Genomic DNA, 19,767 nt, shown 5'->3' with positions numbered 1-19,767 from the left:
TTCACTCATGAATGTCCAACCATTTAGAATCTGTCATGATCATTAAATTCTTGCCAAGTAAAAATAATGGGAATGGAAAAAAGAGAATAATTGTAATTTAGAGGCAAACTATACACATTTGTACTTATACAGGTAGAAACAGGTACTTTTTGAGGGCAGTGCAAATGCTCAACTATACAACTATGTACTTGATACTTCACTCATCAAAAGTACTCATAAAACCACCAACGAAGCCAGCTCCATTGCAGTTCCCACACAGCATATCCTTTTTCCCTCTGCAACAAAACTTAGGAGTCACTCAAGCAAATCAAACACAAGAAAAGATGAAAATAAATTAAAGAAAATCAGTAACATTACCCACAAAGCCAACATGAATCACCAGCCTTGAATTGTCCATTGAAGAGATCAACAGAGTTCACCCCACTACCTTTGCATTGAGAGCATAAAACTGCACCTGGTATTATTATAAATCTAAATAAGCAGCATTTACATTTACTCTTTCTTCTATTTCTAAAATAAAAAAAAATAAAAAAAAAAATAAAAATCTGCCCACAAATGCCAATAGAGCTCACCATTTCCATCACAATCTGCACAGATAACACTTTTTGGCTTTGTGTTTCCATTATTTGCTGCAGCCTATTTTTGATTCAGTAAAAAAGTTAATTGTTGTTGCAAACAACACATCAATTTAGAGAAGCTTAAACTGGCAAAGGAGAAAAGTCTAACCTTGGCTTTAACAGAACGGAGTTTACTAGTTGTAGAATTTGGTGACACATAATGAATCCAGTACAGCTTTTCATGTGTCCCTGTGCATCAAGATTTATGAAACAACTGTTAAGAATAAAGAAGTTAAAATTAAGAAAGAGGGAGTTGTTACTTGGTTTGAGTGTTGGTCTTGAGGGAAGGGCAGGGGCAAAAGATGAAGCAGAAGCCATTGGTTGTAATGGTCGGCAATCAAAATATCAAGGATTCGAATAGATTGAAAGAGAACTCAGTCTGTTTGTGTGTATGTAGCTTCGCTCCGAGCCCAGTTTGTCGTCACCAAAGCTTCCACTAGCCCAACCCAACTTGACCTATATTTTAGATCAAATAAATTCAATAATTCACGATATTTGTTCCATAAACTATTTAGTTAAATCAAGAAACAATTTTCTTTTATTTATTCTCATTTTTTTTTTGAGAAATAAAAAAATAAAAAAAATCTGTTTTATTGGGCTAAACAGCCCAACTCATTGGAAGGTGGATTGAATATGGTAATAAAAAACAATTTTTAGGGGCATTTTGGGCCACATATCCGAGTTCGCCTTTTATATAAGACGCTCCGCATCCCGTAACCCTAATTCACTCTCTCTCTCTTCGACCTCTTCACTCTAAAATATTTTCCCTTTTTTTTGGCTAATTTTTTTCCTTTGCAGCAGTCTTTCAAATTTTCCCCCTCCCCAAACCCTAACCCTAAAACCTCAAAACATCTTCTAACAGGCTAGCAGGTACAACTTTAATTTCCCTCTATTTACTCCCCAATCTCCCACTTACTTGTTTTTTCTTCTGTAGTTCAAAACCCTAGTTTCCCCTAATTTGTTGTCGATTTGATATATATCACCGGGGATTCGTTTGATTTAACGATTGAAACCCTAATTAATGAAGATCTAATATCATTTTCTAATTTTGTTTTACAGGATGGGAGAGACCAGGGACAACGAGTACGAAGATGAGCTTCTCGACTATGAGGAAGAAGATGCCCAAGCTCCTGACTCTGTCGCTACCAAAGCCAATGGCGAAGCCGCCAAGAAGTCAGTACTATATTCGTTTTTATTTCTATATTCGTTTATTATTTTTGCCAAGATTCTGGTTTGATTTGGTCTGGAAAGGTTTTAATGTCTTTATTGCATTTGTTGCTCTTTTAAGTTTTGAAATAGTAATTGAGCTTGAAATTGCTGTAAAACATTATTTTAATGTTAATTACTAGTTTAAAATTCTCCTTTCATTTTGAGCAGGGGCTATGTTGGAATTCACAGTTCAGGATTCAGGGACTTCCTTTTGAAGCCAGAGCTTCTTCGAGCAATCGTGGACTCTGGATTTGAGCATCCATCAGAAGGCAAATTACCATCTCCGTTTTTGCCTATTAAATTTCATTGTTTTGGAATTTAATGATTTTCCTTTAATTTTTTTATTTTATGTTACAAGTTACATATTTAAAGGATTTTGGATCATTGCTGATGTGATATTGTGTGTTTAGTCAATCCGTTTTTGAACCTACAATGTGGAAACATCTTAGGTGTACATTGAGGTTGATATGTGAATAACATATATTGCGTAAACTAACTGTTTTTTTTAATGTATACCTATTATATTTATGAGGTTTCTGATTTCTGATTTAGAAGTTCAGGGATGTTTGCTGATAAGCATGCTCCTTTTTTAAACCGATTGTTGTATAGAGTGGCTCTCTGTTTCGTTTCCTCTTAACTAAACTTGATAGAATTTGTGTGGTTTTGCATGACTTGTGCCAGTGTTTTTTTTTTTTTTTAGATTAACTTAGGTACTTCATCCACTGTTTCTAAAGTCATGTTCTTATGTTGTTTTAGGTAATATACTACTATCACTATTGATTTGGGAGCAGTATTGTGGTTTGGTAAACCTTTCATCACGGAGGTTATATTTTACTTACCAACGGTTCCTTCGATACGATTTTCTTTTGGTTCTTCATCAGTGCAACATGAATGTATACCTCAAGCTATTCTGGGCATGGACGTGATTTGCCAAGCTAAATCTGGGATGGGGAAGACCGCAGTTTTTGTTCTGTCAACTTTACAGCAAACTGAGCCAAACCCGGGCCAAGTTACTGCACTTGTTTTATGTCATACTAGGGAGTTAGCTTATCAGGTATGTCCAAGTTCTTTAGTGTTTGTGTGGAATTTATATTTGTTTCTTGACTTGATATGCTTTTCCTCATTTTTGTTACCACATTTTGCAGATCTGCCATGAGTTTGAGAGGTTCAGTACTTACCTGCCTGATATAAAGGTTGCTGTCTTTTATGGTGGTGTTAATATCAAAAGTCACAAAGACTTGCTGAAAAATGAATGTCCTCAAATTGTTGTTGGCACACCTGGAAGAATATTAGCTCTTGCAAGAGATAAAGACCTCTCATTGAAGAATGTGAGGCATTTTATCCTTGATGAATGTGACAAGATGCTTGAATCACTTGGTATGCCCTCCAGCCCTATCCCCAAAATTGAACTATATTATTTTTGTTTCCTGGAAATGTAGAATGTCTCAATTCCTTTTGTAACTATCTTGTAATTAGTTCCACTTATATTCTTCTTATGTTTTTGTGTTTTACAGACATGAGAAGAGATGTGCAGGAGATATTCAAGATGACTCCTCATGATAAGCAAGTTATGATGTTTTCAGCAACACTCAGCAAAGAAATCCGCCCGGTCTGCAAGAAATTTATGCAAGATGTAATGTCTTATGGCCAGAACTACTTGAATTTAGAAGTCCAATCTTTTTTATTAATGCCAACTTTCTACGAGAGTTCCATAGAAGTTTTATAATGCGGTGGTTCCATGACCATATACTGCCATTGGTGTTTGTCTATCCGGTGGCAATTTTTAGTCGGAAAGCGGGAAATCCAGTCTTATAGGTGAGATTAGTGTGTAATTGGGAAATAAAGACAAGTTGCAATCCGTTAGGATATCTCAAAGTTGTGGGATATGTTATAATGCTGAACATGTGTTCAGTTAGGCTTTTGTTTGTATTTATTTTTCTTTTTAATAGGCTACATGTTGGGTGTTGGTTCAAATTTTCTGTTGTTGAGAGGGGTGGTTTGGGTTTTGGGGTAGGTGGGTGGGCTTCTCTGGGTTGTGCTGTCTTGTCGTAGGTTATATTTAGCAACAGTGGCTCTTCTTGCGGTGACCAAAAAAGTTATCTACAAGGAGACAAATCAGATTGAAGGAATCTCAATTGAAGGGATGTGCATCCATCATACATTTCGTACTGGATTCCATTAACTTGAGGAAGGTTCCTAATATGATTTACTGTGACATTTGTTCCTTTCAGCCCATGGAAATATATGTTGACGACGAGGCCAAGTTGACTCTTCATGGTCTTGTACAGGTATGTGTCACGGAGCTTTATACTTTAGCTTTTCTACTATTTCATGGCATTCGTTTTTCATCTCACATATACTATTTGAAATAGCACTACATCAAATTGAGCGAGCTGGAGAAGAATCGGAAGCTGAATGACCTCCTTGATGCATTGGACTTTAATCAAGTTGTTATTTTTGTTAAAAGTGTGAGCAGAGCTGCGGAGTTGAACAAGTTACTGGTTGAATGTAATTTTCCCTCTATATGCATCCATTCTGGAATGTCCCAGGAGGAAAGGTTTGTACATGGTTTGCAAATAATTTTTTGCCTTCTGCAATTATCTTTGGTGGTCAACTGTAACCATTTGCTGTGGTAAATTTTTTTGAATGCTTGTTTATGTTCTATAAATGTTGGGAGTTCTATTGGTCTTGTTAATTTTCTTGTCTAGTACTATATTTGTTAATATACTTCATCTCTTTATTTTACTCTTTTTGTGCATCCAGTAGATGCATCAATGCCCTTGAAGAGTAAAGGTAAAGTCAATGTTTTAGCAAATATGTAATGCATTGAATGTGCCATGATTTCCATCATAGCAGTGAATGTGGAGGGCTCAGTGAAAAGGCCAAACAGATACCAACAGATTAAATTTAGATGTAATTGTGAGAGGCAAATATGTGTAGTATTAAGTTTCCCTCTGAATGGTCATTGTCCATGTGATTATTTGGAATGTTTGACAACATAGGTTTTCTGGTGAACTGCTTTTATTGTGTTTGATTGTATTTTTTTTAAAAACTCTTGAGATCTGGTCGTCCAGGTTTGATATATATTTTTCCTTGGTAATTGTTCCCAATAAATTAATATAAATATTTAACATCTTTGACATATGATTTATCTTGGGTAATATATAACTGTTGTTTCTTTGTCTCTTCACAATTTTTTTTTTTCCTGTATTTTTGGTTCTCATTTTGTTTTATGTATTATTTATCTGCAGTGAATATTTCTCCATGTGTATTTTGCCACTAGATTATTTGTACATTATTTGGCTTATTTTTTCATTGTTTTGTATTTGTCAATGTTTATATAAAATTTCCCACTATTTTGGCTAGATGGTTTGAGTAAGTTCCCGTGTATTTGTCTTTGTTTGCAGAAATTCAGCTTTGTTGATATAATATTTTTCTGTCGTCTTGTAGGTTTAAGTCTCTGCTTTTCATATTCCAGTTGAAATTATCAATTATGCTTTGTATGTTGGATCTTTTGTATTCTCTATTATTTTAATCCCAATGTCAAATAACCAAACTTTCTACTGCCCTGTTGCATGATGTTGTTATCGTGTGCTTAATGTTTAAGTAGCGTATTTTTCTCTGAATGGTAATATCAGGTGTTTAAATCAGTGGACATAATTATATAATTTTGTTTGGTAGTTTTTCCTTGTTTCAGAACTAAAACTTTTGTTGATAAGGCTTTATATGATAGGAGGCCCTGTTTTTGTCAGCAACATTAGTTTGTAATACTGTTTGTTTTGCCGTGTACTTTAATGGTTTTGTTTTGTACTGCAGGAGTGTTACTTTTAAGCTGTTTAAATGAGCATTTACAAAAAAAAAATGTTTTATCTCCTTTCTTAGCTTTCAGTCAACTTTATCATCTTTTTGTGCTTTTTTACTTGTCATTCTGGTCATAACTAGCAAAGGCAAACCTTCTGTTACTAGCGTACAATTGGCGTCTTTATTTTGTTTCCATCTAATTCTGTTTTGTGAGTTTCTTGTCAGTGGAGGTAGCAGAAAATTGATTGTTGAGCATTTAGAAATGTTGCGACCTTGGGTGTTATGGTTTTGAATTTTCTTTGGGTTCGAGCTTCTCGAAACATATTCAACAAAATACAACGAAGAATCCAGTATATGTTTTATTTCAAGCAGTATATGTAGTTGTGATCCTTGTTTTGATGTGGTTTCTTTTATTATGAATTTAGTGAGATGCTGATAATATTCTTTAACTAGATTTTGGCTTGTAGTAGTATTTCTTTTAGTATACTAAGGGTTCCATCTTTGACCAAATTGCTCTCACTTCATTGTGTGGATGCGTTGGTTGACACGAATAAAGTAGAAAAAATTACATTTTTGGAAAATATTTTTGTGTTGCCTGTGAAAATTTAAATAAGCACATTAGCATTTAAACTATTAATGGTTGTGGATTTTTGAGCTGACTGATAATTGCTTGTAGGTTGACGCGGTACAAGGGTTTCAAGGAGGGGAACAAGAGGATTCTTGTGGCCACGGATTTGGTTGGAAGAGGAATTGACATTGAGCGTGTTAATATTGTCATCAATTATGACATGCCAGATTCAGCTGATACCTATCTTCACAGGGTAGGCTCAATTTAAGTTTTCACTTATTTGTGTCAAACAATTGTGTCTTAGCTTTCAGCTTATGCCATTGGCTGGATCTTGCAGGTTGGTAGAGCTGGTAGGTTTGGTACTAAGGGTCTTGCGATTACTTTCGTCTCCTCTGCATCTGATTCCGACATTCTTAATCAGGTTTCAAATCTATGTTGTGTTTTTCGTTTTTATGAAAAACATCTATATTTGCTTATTATCTGTGTGTTCGTATCTTAATTTTGTTGGTCAATTGACTGTAGGTTCAAGCAAGGTTTGAGGTGGATATAAAGGAACTTCCAGAGCAGATTGATACATCTACATACAGTATGTTTCATGCTGCTTAAGTTTTTGGTGTAGTAATTTAGCTTATATTGTTTTGAAATCATGTTTGTAAGTTATAACCGCAAAGAGTAATATTTCATTCGGTATTCTAACAGATCTAAAATTGTTGTTTTTTAATAGTGCCATCATAAACGAGGATGGATGGAGGCTTTTTGAAGCGAAATTCGGATGTAGGGTGCTGCAGCCCTTTAATGTATCTCTTGAGACTAAAGTCCAATGGTCGACATATATGGCCTTGGAGATTCCAAATCGGATAGATTCTCGTATTCTCTGTCGTTTTATACTTCTTGGTAGAGTCACGTCTATCTAAGACCTCGATTCTGCTGCTTTTGGGAATTTTACCCCCACTACTACTAGTTTATTTTATTTTTTTGTTGTAGAATTGCTTATGAATTCGGGTGTTAATTTGGTGTTGTTGATTAGATTCTTAGACAAAATTCAGTCATGATATTTTATGTTTTAATTTACTACGTTGGGATTTTTAGGTGCCGGAAGTGAATTAAATTGTAGTTTACTAGAGGGATGGTTTCTACTTCCTAATTTATATTTAAATTTGTGGGATTCAACTAAATATCTTTGTAAATGTCTTTCATTAAGTGCTTTTTTTCTTCTGCATTTTAAAATACTTAAAACGTAGTTCAATCAAATTTTTACCTAGTTAATTTTTGTTTTTTTAAATATTTACATCACTGTTTTAAAACTTGACCCGAGCCTTGACCCGGTCAAGGGTTTGGGTTAAGGTTGATCTATCCAATTGGTTGGATCGGTGATGTCATTATAATTAAGTCAGTTAAAATTCAAAACGATGTCGTTTTAAAGACGGTATTATTGATTTTTTAAAACTTACTAAGAAAACCTTAAATTCCTTACTCTTATTCTTCTTTTTCATTTCTTTCTCTCTTCTTCAACTGCCTCCCTTTCTTCTCTCCCTTGCATCTTTTTTCGATCTACCATGGCTACCATTTGGACCTCAATGGTGTAGGCTTTGTGGTTGTTTTGCCATGATGTAGATTTCGTGGCCGCTTTGCCACAGTGTAGGCTTTGTGGCTGTTGGATCTTTTCATCACAGTGAAGGCTTTGTGGCTGTTAGATCTATCTGCCACGGTGAAGGCTTCATGGCTGTTGGATTTCCTTTTTCTTTTCTTCTATCGTCTTGTTTTTTCTCTCCCTTGCATATGTTTTTTTTGATCTACGATGGCTAGTTGGCTACCTACGCATTTTGTTGGCTTTTGACATCTTTACCTAAGGTTTTCTCGGAAATATTGAATGGGTTGCAATTTGTTGGTTGGACTGTTTGGTATTTGTGTAATTATTCTTTTTCATCCAACAATCCATGAATTTAAATTTTGAAACATTGACTGTTATTATAAAATGTTGTGATATGTTAATAAGCATTTAAATTATGATAAAAATTGAAGATGGAGAATTGGAAATTGGAAAAGGGGAAATTGGTTTTAGGGATTTTTGGTGACTTAGTTGTGCCACCGGTCGGTTGAGCAGGTGGTTTGTCAGTTGTCACTATTCCACCGGTCCAAATCTGGTTTATTTCGGGTTAATTGTTAAAAACAAGTTTAGAAGGTTTTTGGATCGGTGTTGGTGCCAGCTCCCAGTCGGCCCAGGTTTTAAAAGAGTGATTTACATCTCAATGACCAGATGTTGGTGTACGGAATTATAGCTCTTTGGACTTGTTGATTTCATCTATAGGTAGGCTTTAAGAATAAGACGTTTGGTGGTTGTGAGATGGTAGAATGCGATTTCGGATGTTGAGTAATTATTGTTGTAAATTTATACGTAGCAAGAATTCTATAGCGGTTGTCCTAAGTGAAAGTAACTATATTGAAGCGATAAGGGAGTTGAGCATTCGAATTTCGAAGTCGTTTTAAAACGTTGGCATCGTGAGTCTTATATGGAGCCTATGGGGCATCATAGAATTCGCAGCTTAATAAGGCATTTGCAATGTCGATGACTATGTGCAATCATGTCAATCTCCCAACTACTGGTGGTTTCATTATCAAAATTTGATTCCGTTTGTTGTATATTGCTTTGCTTTAATTAAACTGCACTTTTAAATTAGGATTTGGCGACTGGTTATGTTTTGAAATTGAAAGTTGTCACCTTAACCGTTTTATGACTTATTTTTCTGGTTTACTAAACAAATTATGCTTATAATAATTGTTAGTGCTATAAATCACATTTATGGCCACTGGTCATGTTGATTATACAACTACCACCCTTCCCTTCTCCTTTATTTTCATGGTGGTGGATTTTGCATTGGCTCAACCACTGGGTTGGCTACCTTATTTCCTTGGAGAATTCTCTGTTGCATCACAATCCATTGTCCTTTCCATTGACTACCGTTTGGCGCCGGAGAATCGCCTCCCATAGCTTATGAAGATTGTTATTCTGCTTGATGGTTATGTCAACAGTAAAATCTGAACCATGGCTTGCTCAAGCTGATATTTCTCGGTGTTTCTCTCAGGTGACTGCGGAGGGAACATTGCACATCATGTTGCAGTCAGAGCATTGCGGAACAAAGCTCTTGATGTTAAAATCAAAGGGTTATTGATACATCCTTATTTTAGCAGTGAAGGAGGAACAAAAAGAGATGGCTGATGGGTGTGGAGCATGTGGCCATGAATGATTTGTTCTGGAGATTAAGCATACCGGAAGGGTCAAATCGTGATTATTTTGGGTGTAATTTTGAGACAGAAGAAATGTGTGTGGAAGAATGGAGTCAATTTCCAGCGTGGTGGTTATGTTGCTGGGTTGGATTTTTTGAAGGAAGGGGATCATGTATGCAGAGTTTTTGCAGAATAAAGGATTGAAGGAGGTGAGAGTGGTGGAAGCTGAGAAGGAGTCGATGTGTTTCAGTGTTTTACCCTGAATCTGAGGCAACTCGTTTGCTTCAACGACAAATGGCGAGTTATGAAGAGCTATTAGTTAGATCTTAAAAAGCTATGACTGGCCAGTGTATCCAGAAAGCATTTCTAATAAAATCAAGATCAGTTTTAAATTTACAGTATTTCCTCATTTATTCCACCATTTAGAATTTTCATGATATTAAATTCTTGCCAAGTAAAAATAATGGGAATGGAAAAAAGAGAATAATGTAATTTAGAGGCAAACTATACACATTTGTACTATACAGGTAGAAACAGCACTTTTTGAGGGCAGTGCAAATGCTCAACCATACAACTATGTACTTGATACTTCACTCATCAAAAGTACTCATAAAACCACCAACGAAGCCAGCTCCATTGCAGTTCACACAGCTATCCTTTTTCCCTCTGCAACAAAACTTAGGAGTCACTCAAGCAAATCAAACACAAGAATAGATGAAAATAAATTAAGAAAATCAGTAACATTACCCACAAGCCAACATGAATCACCAGCCTTGAATTGTCCATTGAAGAGATCAACAGAGTTCACCCCACTACCTTGCATTGAGAGCAATAACTGCACTGGTATTATTATAATCTAAATAAGCTGCATTTACATTTACTCGTTCTTCTATTTCTAAAATAAATATAAAAAAAAAAAAAAAAATCTGCCCACAAATGCCAATAGAGCTCACCATTTCATCACAATCTGCCAGATAACACTTTTTGGCTTTGTGTTTCCATTATTTGCTGCAGCCTATTTTGATACAGTAAAAAAGTTAATTGTTGTTGCAAACAACACATCAATTTAGAGAAGCTTAAACTGGCAAAGGAGAAAGTACTAACCTTGGCTTTAACAGAACGGAGTTTACTAGTTGTAGAATGGGGACACATAATGAATCCAGTACAGCTTTTCAGTGTCCCTGTGCATCCAGATTTATGAAACAACGTTAAGAATAAAGAAGTTAAAATTAAGAAAAGGAGTTGTACTTGGTTTGAGTGTTGGTCTTGAGGGAAGGGCAGGGGCAAAAGATGAAGCAGAAGCCATTGGTTGTAATGGTCGGCAATCAAATATCAGGATTGATAGATTGAAAGAGAACTCAGTCTGTTTGGTGTATGTAGCTTCGCTCCGAGCCCAGTTTGTCGTCACCAAGCTTCCACTAGCCCAACCCAACTTGACTATATTTAGTCAAATAAATTCAATAATTCACGATATTGTTCCATAAACTATTTAGTTAAATCAAGAAACAATTTTCTTTATTTATCTCTTTTTTTTTTGAGAAATAAAAAAAAAAAATCTGTTTTATTGGGCTAAACAGCCCAACTCATTGGAGGTGGATGAATATGGTAATAAAAAACAATTTTTAGGGGCATTTTGGCCACATGTCCGAGTTCGCCTTTTATATAAGACGCTCCGAATCCGTAACCCTAATTCACCTCTCTCTTCGACCTCTTCACTATAAATATTTTCCCTTTTTTTTGGCTAATTTTTTCCTTTGCAGCAGTCTTTCAAATTTTCCCCCTCCCCAAACCCTAACCCTAAAACCTCAAAACATCTTCTAACAGGCTAGCAGGTACAACTTTAATTTCCCTCTATTTACTCCAATCTCCCACTTACTTGTTTTTTTCTGTAGTTCAAAACCCTAGTTTCCCCTAATTTGTTGTCGATTTGTATATATCACCGGGGATTCGTTTGATTTAGTTGAAACCCTAATTAATGAAGATCTAATATCATTTTCGATTTTGTTTTACGGATGGGAGAGACCAGGGACAACGAGTACGAAGATGAGCTTCTCGACTATGAGGAAGAAGATGCCCAAGCTCCTGACTCTGTCGCTACCAAAGCCAATGGCGAAGCCGCCAAGAAGTCAGTACTATATTCGTTTTTATTTCTATATTCGTTATTATTTGCCAAGATTCTGGTTGATTTGGTCTGGAAAGGTTTAATGTCTTTATTGCATTTGTTGCTCTTTTAAGTTTTGAAATAGTAATTGAGCTTGAAATTGCTGTAAAACATTATTTAATGTTAATTACTAGTTTAAAATTCTCCTTTCATTGAGCAGGGGCTATGTTGGAATTCACAGTTCAGGATTCAGGGACTTCTTTTGAAGCCAGCGTTTCGAGCAATCGTGGACTCGGATTTGAGCCATACAGAAGGCAAATTACCATCTCCGTTTTTGCCATTAAATTTCATTGTTTTGGAATTTAATGATTTTCCTTTAATTTTTTTATTTTATGTTACAAGTACATATTTAAAGGATTTTGGATCATTGCTGATGTGATATTGTGTGTTTAGTCAATCCGTTTTGAACCTACAATGTGGAAACATCTTAGGTGTACATTGAGGTTGATATGTGAATAACTATATTGCGTAAACTAACTTTTTAATGTATACATATATTTATGAGGTTTCTGATTTTAAAGTTCAGGGATGTTTGCTGATAAGCATGCTCCTTTTTTAACCGATTGTTGTATAGAGTGGCTCTGTTTTCGTTCCTTTAACTAAACTTGATAGAATTTGTGTGGTTTGCATGACTTGTGCAGTGTTTTTTTTTTTTTTTTTTAAATTAACTTAGGTACTTCATCCACTGTTTCTAAAGTCATGTTCTTATGTGTTTTTAGGTAATATACTACTATCACTATTGATTTGGGAGCAGTATTGTGGTTTGGTAAACCTTTCATCACGGAGGTTATATTCTTACCAACGGTTCCTTCGATACGATTTTCTTTGGTTCTTCATCAGTGCAACATGAATGTATACTCAAGCTATTCTGGGCATGGACGTGATTTGCCAAGCTAAATCTGGGATGGGAAGACGCAGTTTTGTTCTGTCAACTTTACAGCAAACTGAGCCAAACCCGGGCAAGTTACTGCACTTGTTTATTGTCATACTAGGGAGTTAGCTTATCAGGTAGTCCAAGTTCTTTAGTGTTTGTGTGGAATTTATATTTGTTCTCACTTGATATGCTTTTCCTCATTTTTGTTACCACATTTTGCAGATCTGCCATGAGTTTGGAGGTTCAGTACTTACCTGCCCGATATAAAGGTTGCTGTCTTTTATGGTGGTGTTAATATCAAAAGTCACAAAGACTTGCTGAAAAATGAATGTCCTCAAATTGTTGTTGGCACACCTGGAAGAATATTAGCTCTGCAAGAGTAAAGACCTCTCATTGAAGAATGTGAGGCATTTTATCCTTGATGAATGTGACAAGATGCTTGAATCACTTGGTATGCCCTCCAGCCCTATCCCAAAATTGAACTATATTATTTTGTTTCCTGGAAATGTAGAATGTCTCAATTCCTTTTAAGTATCTTGTAATTAGTTCACTATATTCTTCTTATGTTTTTGTGTTTACAGACATGAGAAGAGATGTGCAGGAGATATTCAAGATGACTCCTCATTAAGCAAGTTATGATGTTTTCAGCAACACTCAGCAAAGAAATCCGCCGGTCTGCAAGAAATTTATGCAAGATGTAATGTCTTATGGCCAGAACTACTTGAATTTAGAAGTCCAATCTTTTATTAATGCCAACTTTCTACGAGTTTCCATAGAATTTTATAATCGGTGGTTCCATGACCATATACTGCCATTGGTGTTTGGTCTCGGTGGCAATTTTTAGTCGGAAAGCGGGAAATCCAGTCTTATAGGTGAGATTAGTGTGTAATTGGGAAATAAAGACAATTGCAACCGTTAGGATATCTCAAAGTTGTGGGATATGTTATAATGCGAACATGTGTCAGTTAGGCTTTTGTTTGTATTTATTTTTCTTTTTATAGGCTACATGTTGGGTGTTGGTTCAAATTTTCTGTTGTTGAGAGGGTGGTTTGGGTTTTGGGTGGTGGGTGGGCTTCTCTGGGTTGTGCTGTCTTGTCGTAGGTTATATTTAGCAACAGTGGCTCTTCTTGCGGTGACCAAAAAAGTTATCTACAAGGAGACAAATCAGATTGAGGAATCTCAATTGAAGGGATGTGCACTCATCATACATTTCGTACTGGATTCCTTAACTTGAGGAAGGTTCTAATATGATTTACTGTGACATTTGTTCCTTTCAGCCCATGGAAATTATGTTGCGACGAGGCCAAGTTGACTCTTCATGGTCTTGTACAGGTATGTGTCCAGGAGCTTTATACTTTAGCTTTTTTGCTATTTCATGGCATTCGTTTTTACTATCACTCATATAATTTTGAAATAGCACTACATCAATGAGCGAGCTGGAGAAGAATCGGAAGCTGAATGACCTCCTTGATGCATTGGACTTTAACAAGTTGTATTTTTGTAAAAGTGTGAGCAGAGCTGCGGAGTTGAACAAGTTACGGTGAATGTAATTTTCCCTCTATATGCACATTCTGGAATGTCCCAGGAGGAAAGGTTTGTACATGGTTTGCAAATAATTTTTTGCTTTTTGCAATTATCTTTAGTGGTCAACTGTAACCATTTGCTGTGGTAAATTTTTTTGAATGCTTGTTTATGTTCTAAAATGTTGGAGTTCTATGGTGTTGTTAATTTTCTTGTCTAGTACTTATTTGTTAATATACTCATCTCTTTATTTTACTCTTTTGTGCATCCAGTAGATGCAACAATGCCCTTGAAGAGTAAAGGTAAAGTCAATGTTTTAGCAAATATGTAATGCATGAATGTGCCATGATTTCCATCATAGCATGAATGTGGAGGGCTCAGTGAAAAGGCCAAACAGATACCAACAGATTAAATTTAGATGTAATGTGAGGGCAAATATGTGTGTATTAAGTTTCCCTCTGAATGGTCATTGTCCATGTGATTATTTGGAATGCTTGACAACATAGGTTTTCTGGTGAACTGCTTTTATGTGTTTGATTGTATTTTTTTTAAAAACTCAGAGATCTGGTCGTCCAGGTTTGATATATATTTTTCCTTGGTAATTGTTCCCAATAATTAATATAAATATTTAAATCTTTGACATATGATTTATCTTGGGTAATATAAAACTGTTGTTTTTGTCTCTTCACAATTTTTTTTTTTCTGTATTTTTGGTTCTCATTTTGTTTTATGTATTATTTATCTGCAGTGAATTTTTCTCCATGGTATTTTGCCACTAGATTATTTGTACATTATTTGGCTTTTTTTCATTGTTTTGATTTGTCAATGTTTATATAAAATTTCCCACTATTTTGGGTAGATGGTTTGAGTAAGTTCCCGTGTATTTGTCTTGTTGCAGAAATCAGCTTTGTGATAAAATATTTTTCGTCGTCTTGAGGTTTAAGTCTCTGCTTTCATATTCCAGTTGAAATTATCAATTATGCTTGGATGTTGGATCTTTGTATTCTCTATTATTTAATCCCAATGTCAAATACAAAACTTTCTACTGCCCTGTTGCATGATGTGTTATCGTGTGCTTAATGTTTAAGTAGCGTATCTTTCTCTGAATGGTAATATCAGGTTTTAAATCAGTGGACATAATTTATAATTTTGTTGGTAATTTTCTGCTTCAGAACTAAAACTTTGTTGATAAGGCTTATATGATAGGACTGTTTTTGTCAGCAACATTAGTTTGAATACTGTTGTTTTGCCGTGTACTTTAATGATTTTGTTTGTACTGCAGGAGTGTTACTTTTAAGCTGTTTAAATGAGCATTTAAAAAAAACAAAAAAAAAAAAATGTTATCCTTTCTTAGCTTTCAGTCAACTTTATCATCTTTTTGTGCTTTTTACTTGTCATTCTGGTCATAACTAGCAAAGGCAAACCTTCTGTTACTAGGTACAATTGGCTTTATTTTGTTTCATCTAATTCTGTTTGTGAGTTTCTTGTCAGTGGAGGTAGCAGAAAATTGATTGTTGAGCATTTAGACTTTGGGTGTTATGGTTTTGAATTTTCTTTGGGTTCGAGCCTCTCGAAACATATTCAACAAAATACAACGAAGAATCCAGTATATGTTTTATTTCAAGCAGTATATGTAGTTGTTATCCTTGTTTTGATGTGTTTCTTTTTATGAATTTAGTGAGATCTGATATATTTTTTAACTAGATTTTGGCTTGTAGTAGTATTTCTTTAGTATACTAAGGGTTCCATCTTTGACCAAATGCTCTCACTTCATTGTGTGGATGGTTGGTGACACGAATAAAGTAGAAAAAATTACATTTTTGGAAAATATTTGTGTTGCCTGTGAAATTAATAAGCACATTAGCATTTAAACTATTAATGGTTGTGGATTTTTGAGCTGACTGATAATTGCTTGTAGGTGACGCGGTACAAGGGTTTCAAGGAGGGGAACAAGAGGATTCTTGTGGCCACGGATTTGGTGGAAGAGGAATTGACATTGAGCGTGTTAATATTGTCATCAATTATGACATGCCAGATTCAGCTGATACCTATCTTCACAGGGTAGGCTCATTTAAGTTTTACATTTGTGTCAAACAATTGTGTCTAGCTTTCAGCTTATGCCATTGGCTTACATAATTACACATTATATATATAACCCAATAACCAACAAACTAACCCGCCCAACCCAAATTTTAAAACAAAAATTCAAACCCAATTCCACATTTTCCCTTACCCGGCCCAAAATCCTAATCCAATTCAATCATAGCCCTAAGTTATTTGAACGAGTTATTCGAACATATATTTACAAGTTAATCGAACGAACTCGAACAGCCATTCTGTGTTCGTTTGATTTCAAACACGATTTCGAACACCCATTTGTGCTTATCAAACGAGTTTCGAAAGGAGGTGTTCGTTCGTGTTCGGTTTGTTTGCAGGCCTAGTTGGGTATTAACACATCTCAACCTATGCATTCATCGTTGCTACCTTTAAGGGGACGTTTGGATTGTATAATATTTTATTATAGGGGTATATTATATTAACGGAAAAAAATATTATCTTGAGGATTATTGAGAATATTTTGAAAATGTGTTTGGTTGGTTCAAATAAATTGGTGAATAATATGCTTGGTTGGGAGGATAAATGGGCGGGTATGTTATATAGATTACTAAATTGCCTTCATTTTTTTAATATTAATATCATAGTATTTTTTTATTATTATTTTTTGAATCATTTTTTTTAACCCCCTACATTTGAAATTTTGTTAAAACATCACAGCCATATAAAACTTTAATTTATAGCAAAATCACCCCCACCCACCCCAAGCCATTGTCGGCAGCCAACCACCACCGTCGGCCGCCGTCGGCATTCGACAGAATGGTGCACGATTGGTTGTATATGGTCGGCTGTGCACCGACAAAGTCGAAAATGACCATGGATCATTTGGCCATGCCATTTCATGGCTAAGGATCTGGCATTTTCATGGCCAAATGATCCATGGCCATTTTCTGGCCTTTTCACGACCATATTTGTGGCTGTTTCACGACCACATCTTTGGCCGTGAAACAACCATAGAAATGCTAGATCTGGACGTTTTCGGCTATGGATTTGTGATCTATAGCTAGAAAAGGCCTTACTGGCGCACAACTAGCCAGATCCTGTCGACCATGCACCTTTGCGGTGATTGACGCTGGCAGCTGGCGATGGTGAGTCACGGTCAGCAGTGGTCTTGGGTAACTAGGAGTAGAGCTGGGCATTTGGGACCGGGCCCAAAAGCCCAGCTCTAAAACCCGGTCCTAGGAGGGCTGGTCCCAAAACGGGACCAGGCCTAAGGAGGAGGGCACGGGCCCTCCATTGGGCCCTCCTCCAAGGCCAAATTTTTTTGTATTTTTTCAATGTAGTCCCCTGCCAAATTACATAAAACCCCATATTAATTTTAAAATAAATATAAATTACGAGGGCTAAAATAAAATTTTACAAAATTTATAAAAAAAAAAAAATCTTCCAGGCCTAAAAAATTTATAAAATTTATAAATTTTACCCCTAAAAAAATACTAAAAACCCCCTATAAAATTTTGTTTTGCCCCCAAAATATAAAAAAAATTGAGGGGGGAAAATGAAATTATCCAAGGCCCATGGGACCGGTCCTAGGACTGGTCTTGGGCCCATGGGACCAGTCTCGACCAAGCCCAGGGCCTGGTCCGGGTCCTGGTTTTTCTCATGGGTCCCAGGCCCATGAGTGACTGGTCCCATTTGGGACTAGTCCCAAACAGGCCCAGGCCTGGGCCCGCAAGGGATCGGTCCCTTGCCCACCTCTAACTGGGAGTATTTTGTTAACTTTTAAACTTTTTGTGGTTGGGGTGTTTTAGCTAATTTCTTAAATGTAAAGAGGCTGGGTAATTGTTATTTGGTAATCATTTGAAGGCAATTGTGTTCAAAATGGTTTTTAATTAAGGGCAAAATGAGAAGAAAAAACATATTACTCCGATAATGTTTTAATAATACCCTCTAACAAGGTAATTAGATTACCTCCCATGTTACCAACAGTAAACACTATTTGCAATAAAAAATTACCGTAATATCTTATAATTTGCAAACCAAACATAGGAATCTTGCAAAATAAATTAATATTACCCCCGATCCAAATGGACCCTAAGTGGTGTTTATTTCATAGATTTTACAGAGAAATATGAATGAGGATTGGATGTAAATGAAATGGAGTGAGATAATATACGAAGAAATGAAACATGATTATATTGCTTCAAAAGAAAATACCCTCTGGTTTAAATGAGTATACATGTATAATTTATTTTTAACATAAATTTTGTGAATACAATGCATGCGTCTTTACATGAATTACCTAACATCACAAACAATTCCTCTCTTAACCATACTGAAACAGCCCATATAAACTCATTCAATCTCTTCATAATTTGATCACAAACCAAAAATGTCTATAATAGCTGAAGTACCAGGCTTCCTCCAAGTCTTTGCTGATGGTTCTGTTCAACGCTTTGCTCCTGAAATAGCTCCTGCCTCAGCTGAATCATTCAATGGATACAAGTCTAAGGATGTCATCATTCACACTTCTAAGCCAATCACTGCAAGGATTTTCCTTCCTGATACTACCACTACAACTACCACTACAACTACCACCCTTCCCATTCTCCTTTATTTTCATGGTGGTGGATTTTGCATTGGCTCAACCACTTGGCTTGGCTACCATTATTTCCTTGGAGACTTCTCTGTTGCATCACAATCCATTGTCCTTTCCATTGACTACCGTTTGGCGCCGGAGAATCGCCTCCCCATAGCTTATGAAGATTGTTATTCCTCGCTTGAGTGGTTATGTCAACAAGTAAAATCTGAACCATGGCTTGCTCAAGCTGATATTTCTCGTGTGTTTCTCTCAGGTGACAGTGCTGGAGGGAACATTGCACATCATGTTGCAGTCAGAGCATTGCGGAACAAAGCTCTTGATGTTAAAATCAAAGGGTTGTTATTGATACATCCTTATTTTAGCAGTGAAAGGAGAACTCAAAAAGAGATGGCTGATGGGGTTGGTGAGCATGTGGCCATGAATGATTTGTTCTGGAGATTAAGCATACCGGAAGGGTCAAATCGTGATTATTTTGGGTGTAATTTTGAGACAGAAGAAATGTGTGTGGAAGAATGGAGTCAATTTCCAGCAGTGGTGGTTTATGTTGCTGGGTTGGATTTTTTGAAGGAAAGGGGGATCATGTATGCAGAGTTTTTGCAGAATAAAGGATTGAAGGAGGTGAGAGTGGTGGAAGCTGAGAAGGAGTCGCATGTGTTTCATGTGTTTTACCCTGAATCTGAGGCAACTCGTTTGCTTCAACGACAAATGTCCGAGTTTATGAAGAGCTATTAGTTAGAATCTTAAAAAGCTATGCCTGGCCAGTGTATCCAGAAAGCATTTCTAATAAAATCAAGATTCAGTTCAAATTTACAGTACTTTCACTCATGAATGTCCAACCATTTAGAATCTGTCATGATCATTAAATTCTTGCCAAGTAAAAATAATGGGAATGGAAAAAAGAGAATAACTGTAATTTAGAGGCAAACTATACACATTTGTACATATACAGGTAGAAACAGACACTTTTTGAGGGCAGTGCAAATGCTCAACCATACAACTATGTACTTGATACTTCACTCATCAAAAGTACTCATAAAACCACCAACGAAGCCAGCTCCATTGCAGTTCCCACACAGCATATCCTTTTTCCCTCTGCAACAAAACTTATGAGTCACTCAAGCAAATCAAACACAA

The 19,767-nt window shown here is 36.0% G+C and overlaps 4 protein-coding genes and 2 pseudogenes across 5 annotated transcripts; 4 read left to right on the top strand and 2 right to left on the bottom strand.

Annotated features, from left to right (window-relative positions):
• Positions 1 to 133: 133 nt before the first annotated feature.
• Positions 134 to 1,015, bottom strand: LOC116132399 (protein BUNDLE SHEATH DEFECTIVE 2, chloroplastic-like). 2 transcript variants are annotated; one of them, XM_031418049.1, is made up of 5 exons: positions 878 to 1,015; positions 727 to 806; positions 573 to 636; positions 358 to 454; positions 134 to 275 (listed from the first exon to the last, which is right to left on the bottom strand). In XM_031418049.1, the coding sequence occupies exons 1-5, from the start codon at positions 933 to 935 to the stop codon at positions 197 to 199; spliced, it is 378 nt and encodes a 125-aa protein (XP_031273909.1). In that variant the 5' UTR covers positions 936 to 1,015; the 3' UTR covers positions 134 to 196. The 2 variants fall into 2 exon arrangements, with proteins under 2 accessions (XP_031273909.1, XP_031273910.1); XM_031418050.1 differs by having other exon boundaries at positions 358 to 448.
• A 335-nt stretch (positions 1,016 to 1,350) lies between these two features.
• On the top strand, positions 1,351 to 7,051 carry LOC116132318 (DEAD-box ATP-dependent RNA helicase 56). Its single transcript, XM_031417971.1, has 12 exons — positions 1,351 to 1,487; positions 1,677 to 1,790; positions 1,995 to 2,095; positions 2,708 to 2,880; positions 2,972 to 3,203; positions 3,341 to 3,459; positions 4,058 to 4,114; positions 4,199 to 4,383; positions 6,304 to 6,448; positions 6,533 to 6,616; positions 6,718 to 6,781; positions 6,920 to 7,051. Exons 2-12 carry the CDS (start codon positions 1,678 to 1,680, stop codon positions 6,928 to 6,930), a joined length of 1,284 nt encoding a protein of 427 aa, XP_031273831.1. The 5' UTR covers positions 1,351 to 1,487; position 1,677; the 3' UTR covers positions 6,931 to 7,051.
• A 1,976-nt stretch (positions 7,052 to 9,027) lies between these two features.
• On the top strand, positions 9,028 to 9,750 carry LOC116132322 (annotated as a pseudogene).
• A 260-nt stretch (positions 9,751 to 10,010) lies between these two features.
• Positions 10,011 to 10,726, bottom strand: LOC116132321 (protein BUNDLE SHEATH DEFECTIVE 2, chloroplastic-like). The gene is made up of 5 exons (XM_031417974.1): positions 10,669 to 10,726; positions 10,525 to 10,601; positions 10,374 to 10,435; positions 10,237 to 10,260; positions 10,011 to 10,086 (listed from the first exon to the last, which is right to left on the bottom strand). Exons 1-5 carry the CDS (start codon positions 10,724 to 10,726, stop codon positions 10,011 to 10,013), a joined length of 297 nt encoding a protein of 98 aa, XP_031273834.1.
• Positions 10,727 to 11,135: 409 nt separating this feature from the next.
• On the top strand, positions 11,136 to 16,112 carry LOC116132309 (annotated as a pseudogene).
• Positions 16,113 to 18,423: 2,311 nt separating this feature from the next.
• LOC116132395 (probable carboxylesterase 17) lies at positions 18,424 to 19,445 on the top strand. Its single transcript, XM_031418045.1, has one exon. The coding sequence runs from the start codon at positions 18,424 to 18,426 to the stop codon at positions 19,363 to 19,365; it is 942 nt and encodes a 313-aa protein (XP_031273905.1). The 3' UTR covers positions 19,366 to 19,445.
• Positions 19,446 to 19,767: the final 322 nt, after the last annotated feature.

This window comes from Pistacia vera, unplaced genomic scaffold (assembly GCF_008641045.1).
Source record: "Pistacia vera cultivar Batoury unplaced genomic scaffold, PisVer_v2 Contig250, whole genome shotgun sequence".
NCBI classification, from domain to species: Eukaryota; Viridiplantae; Streptophyta; class Magnoliopsida; order Sapindales; family Anacardiaceae; genus Pistacia; species Pistacia vera.
This window is presented reverse-complemented; position numbering and strand designations above follow the sequence as displayed.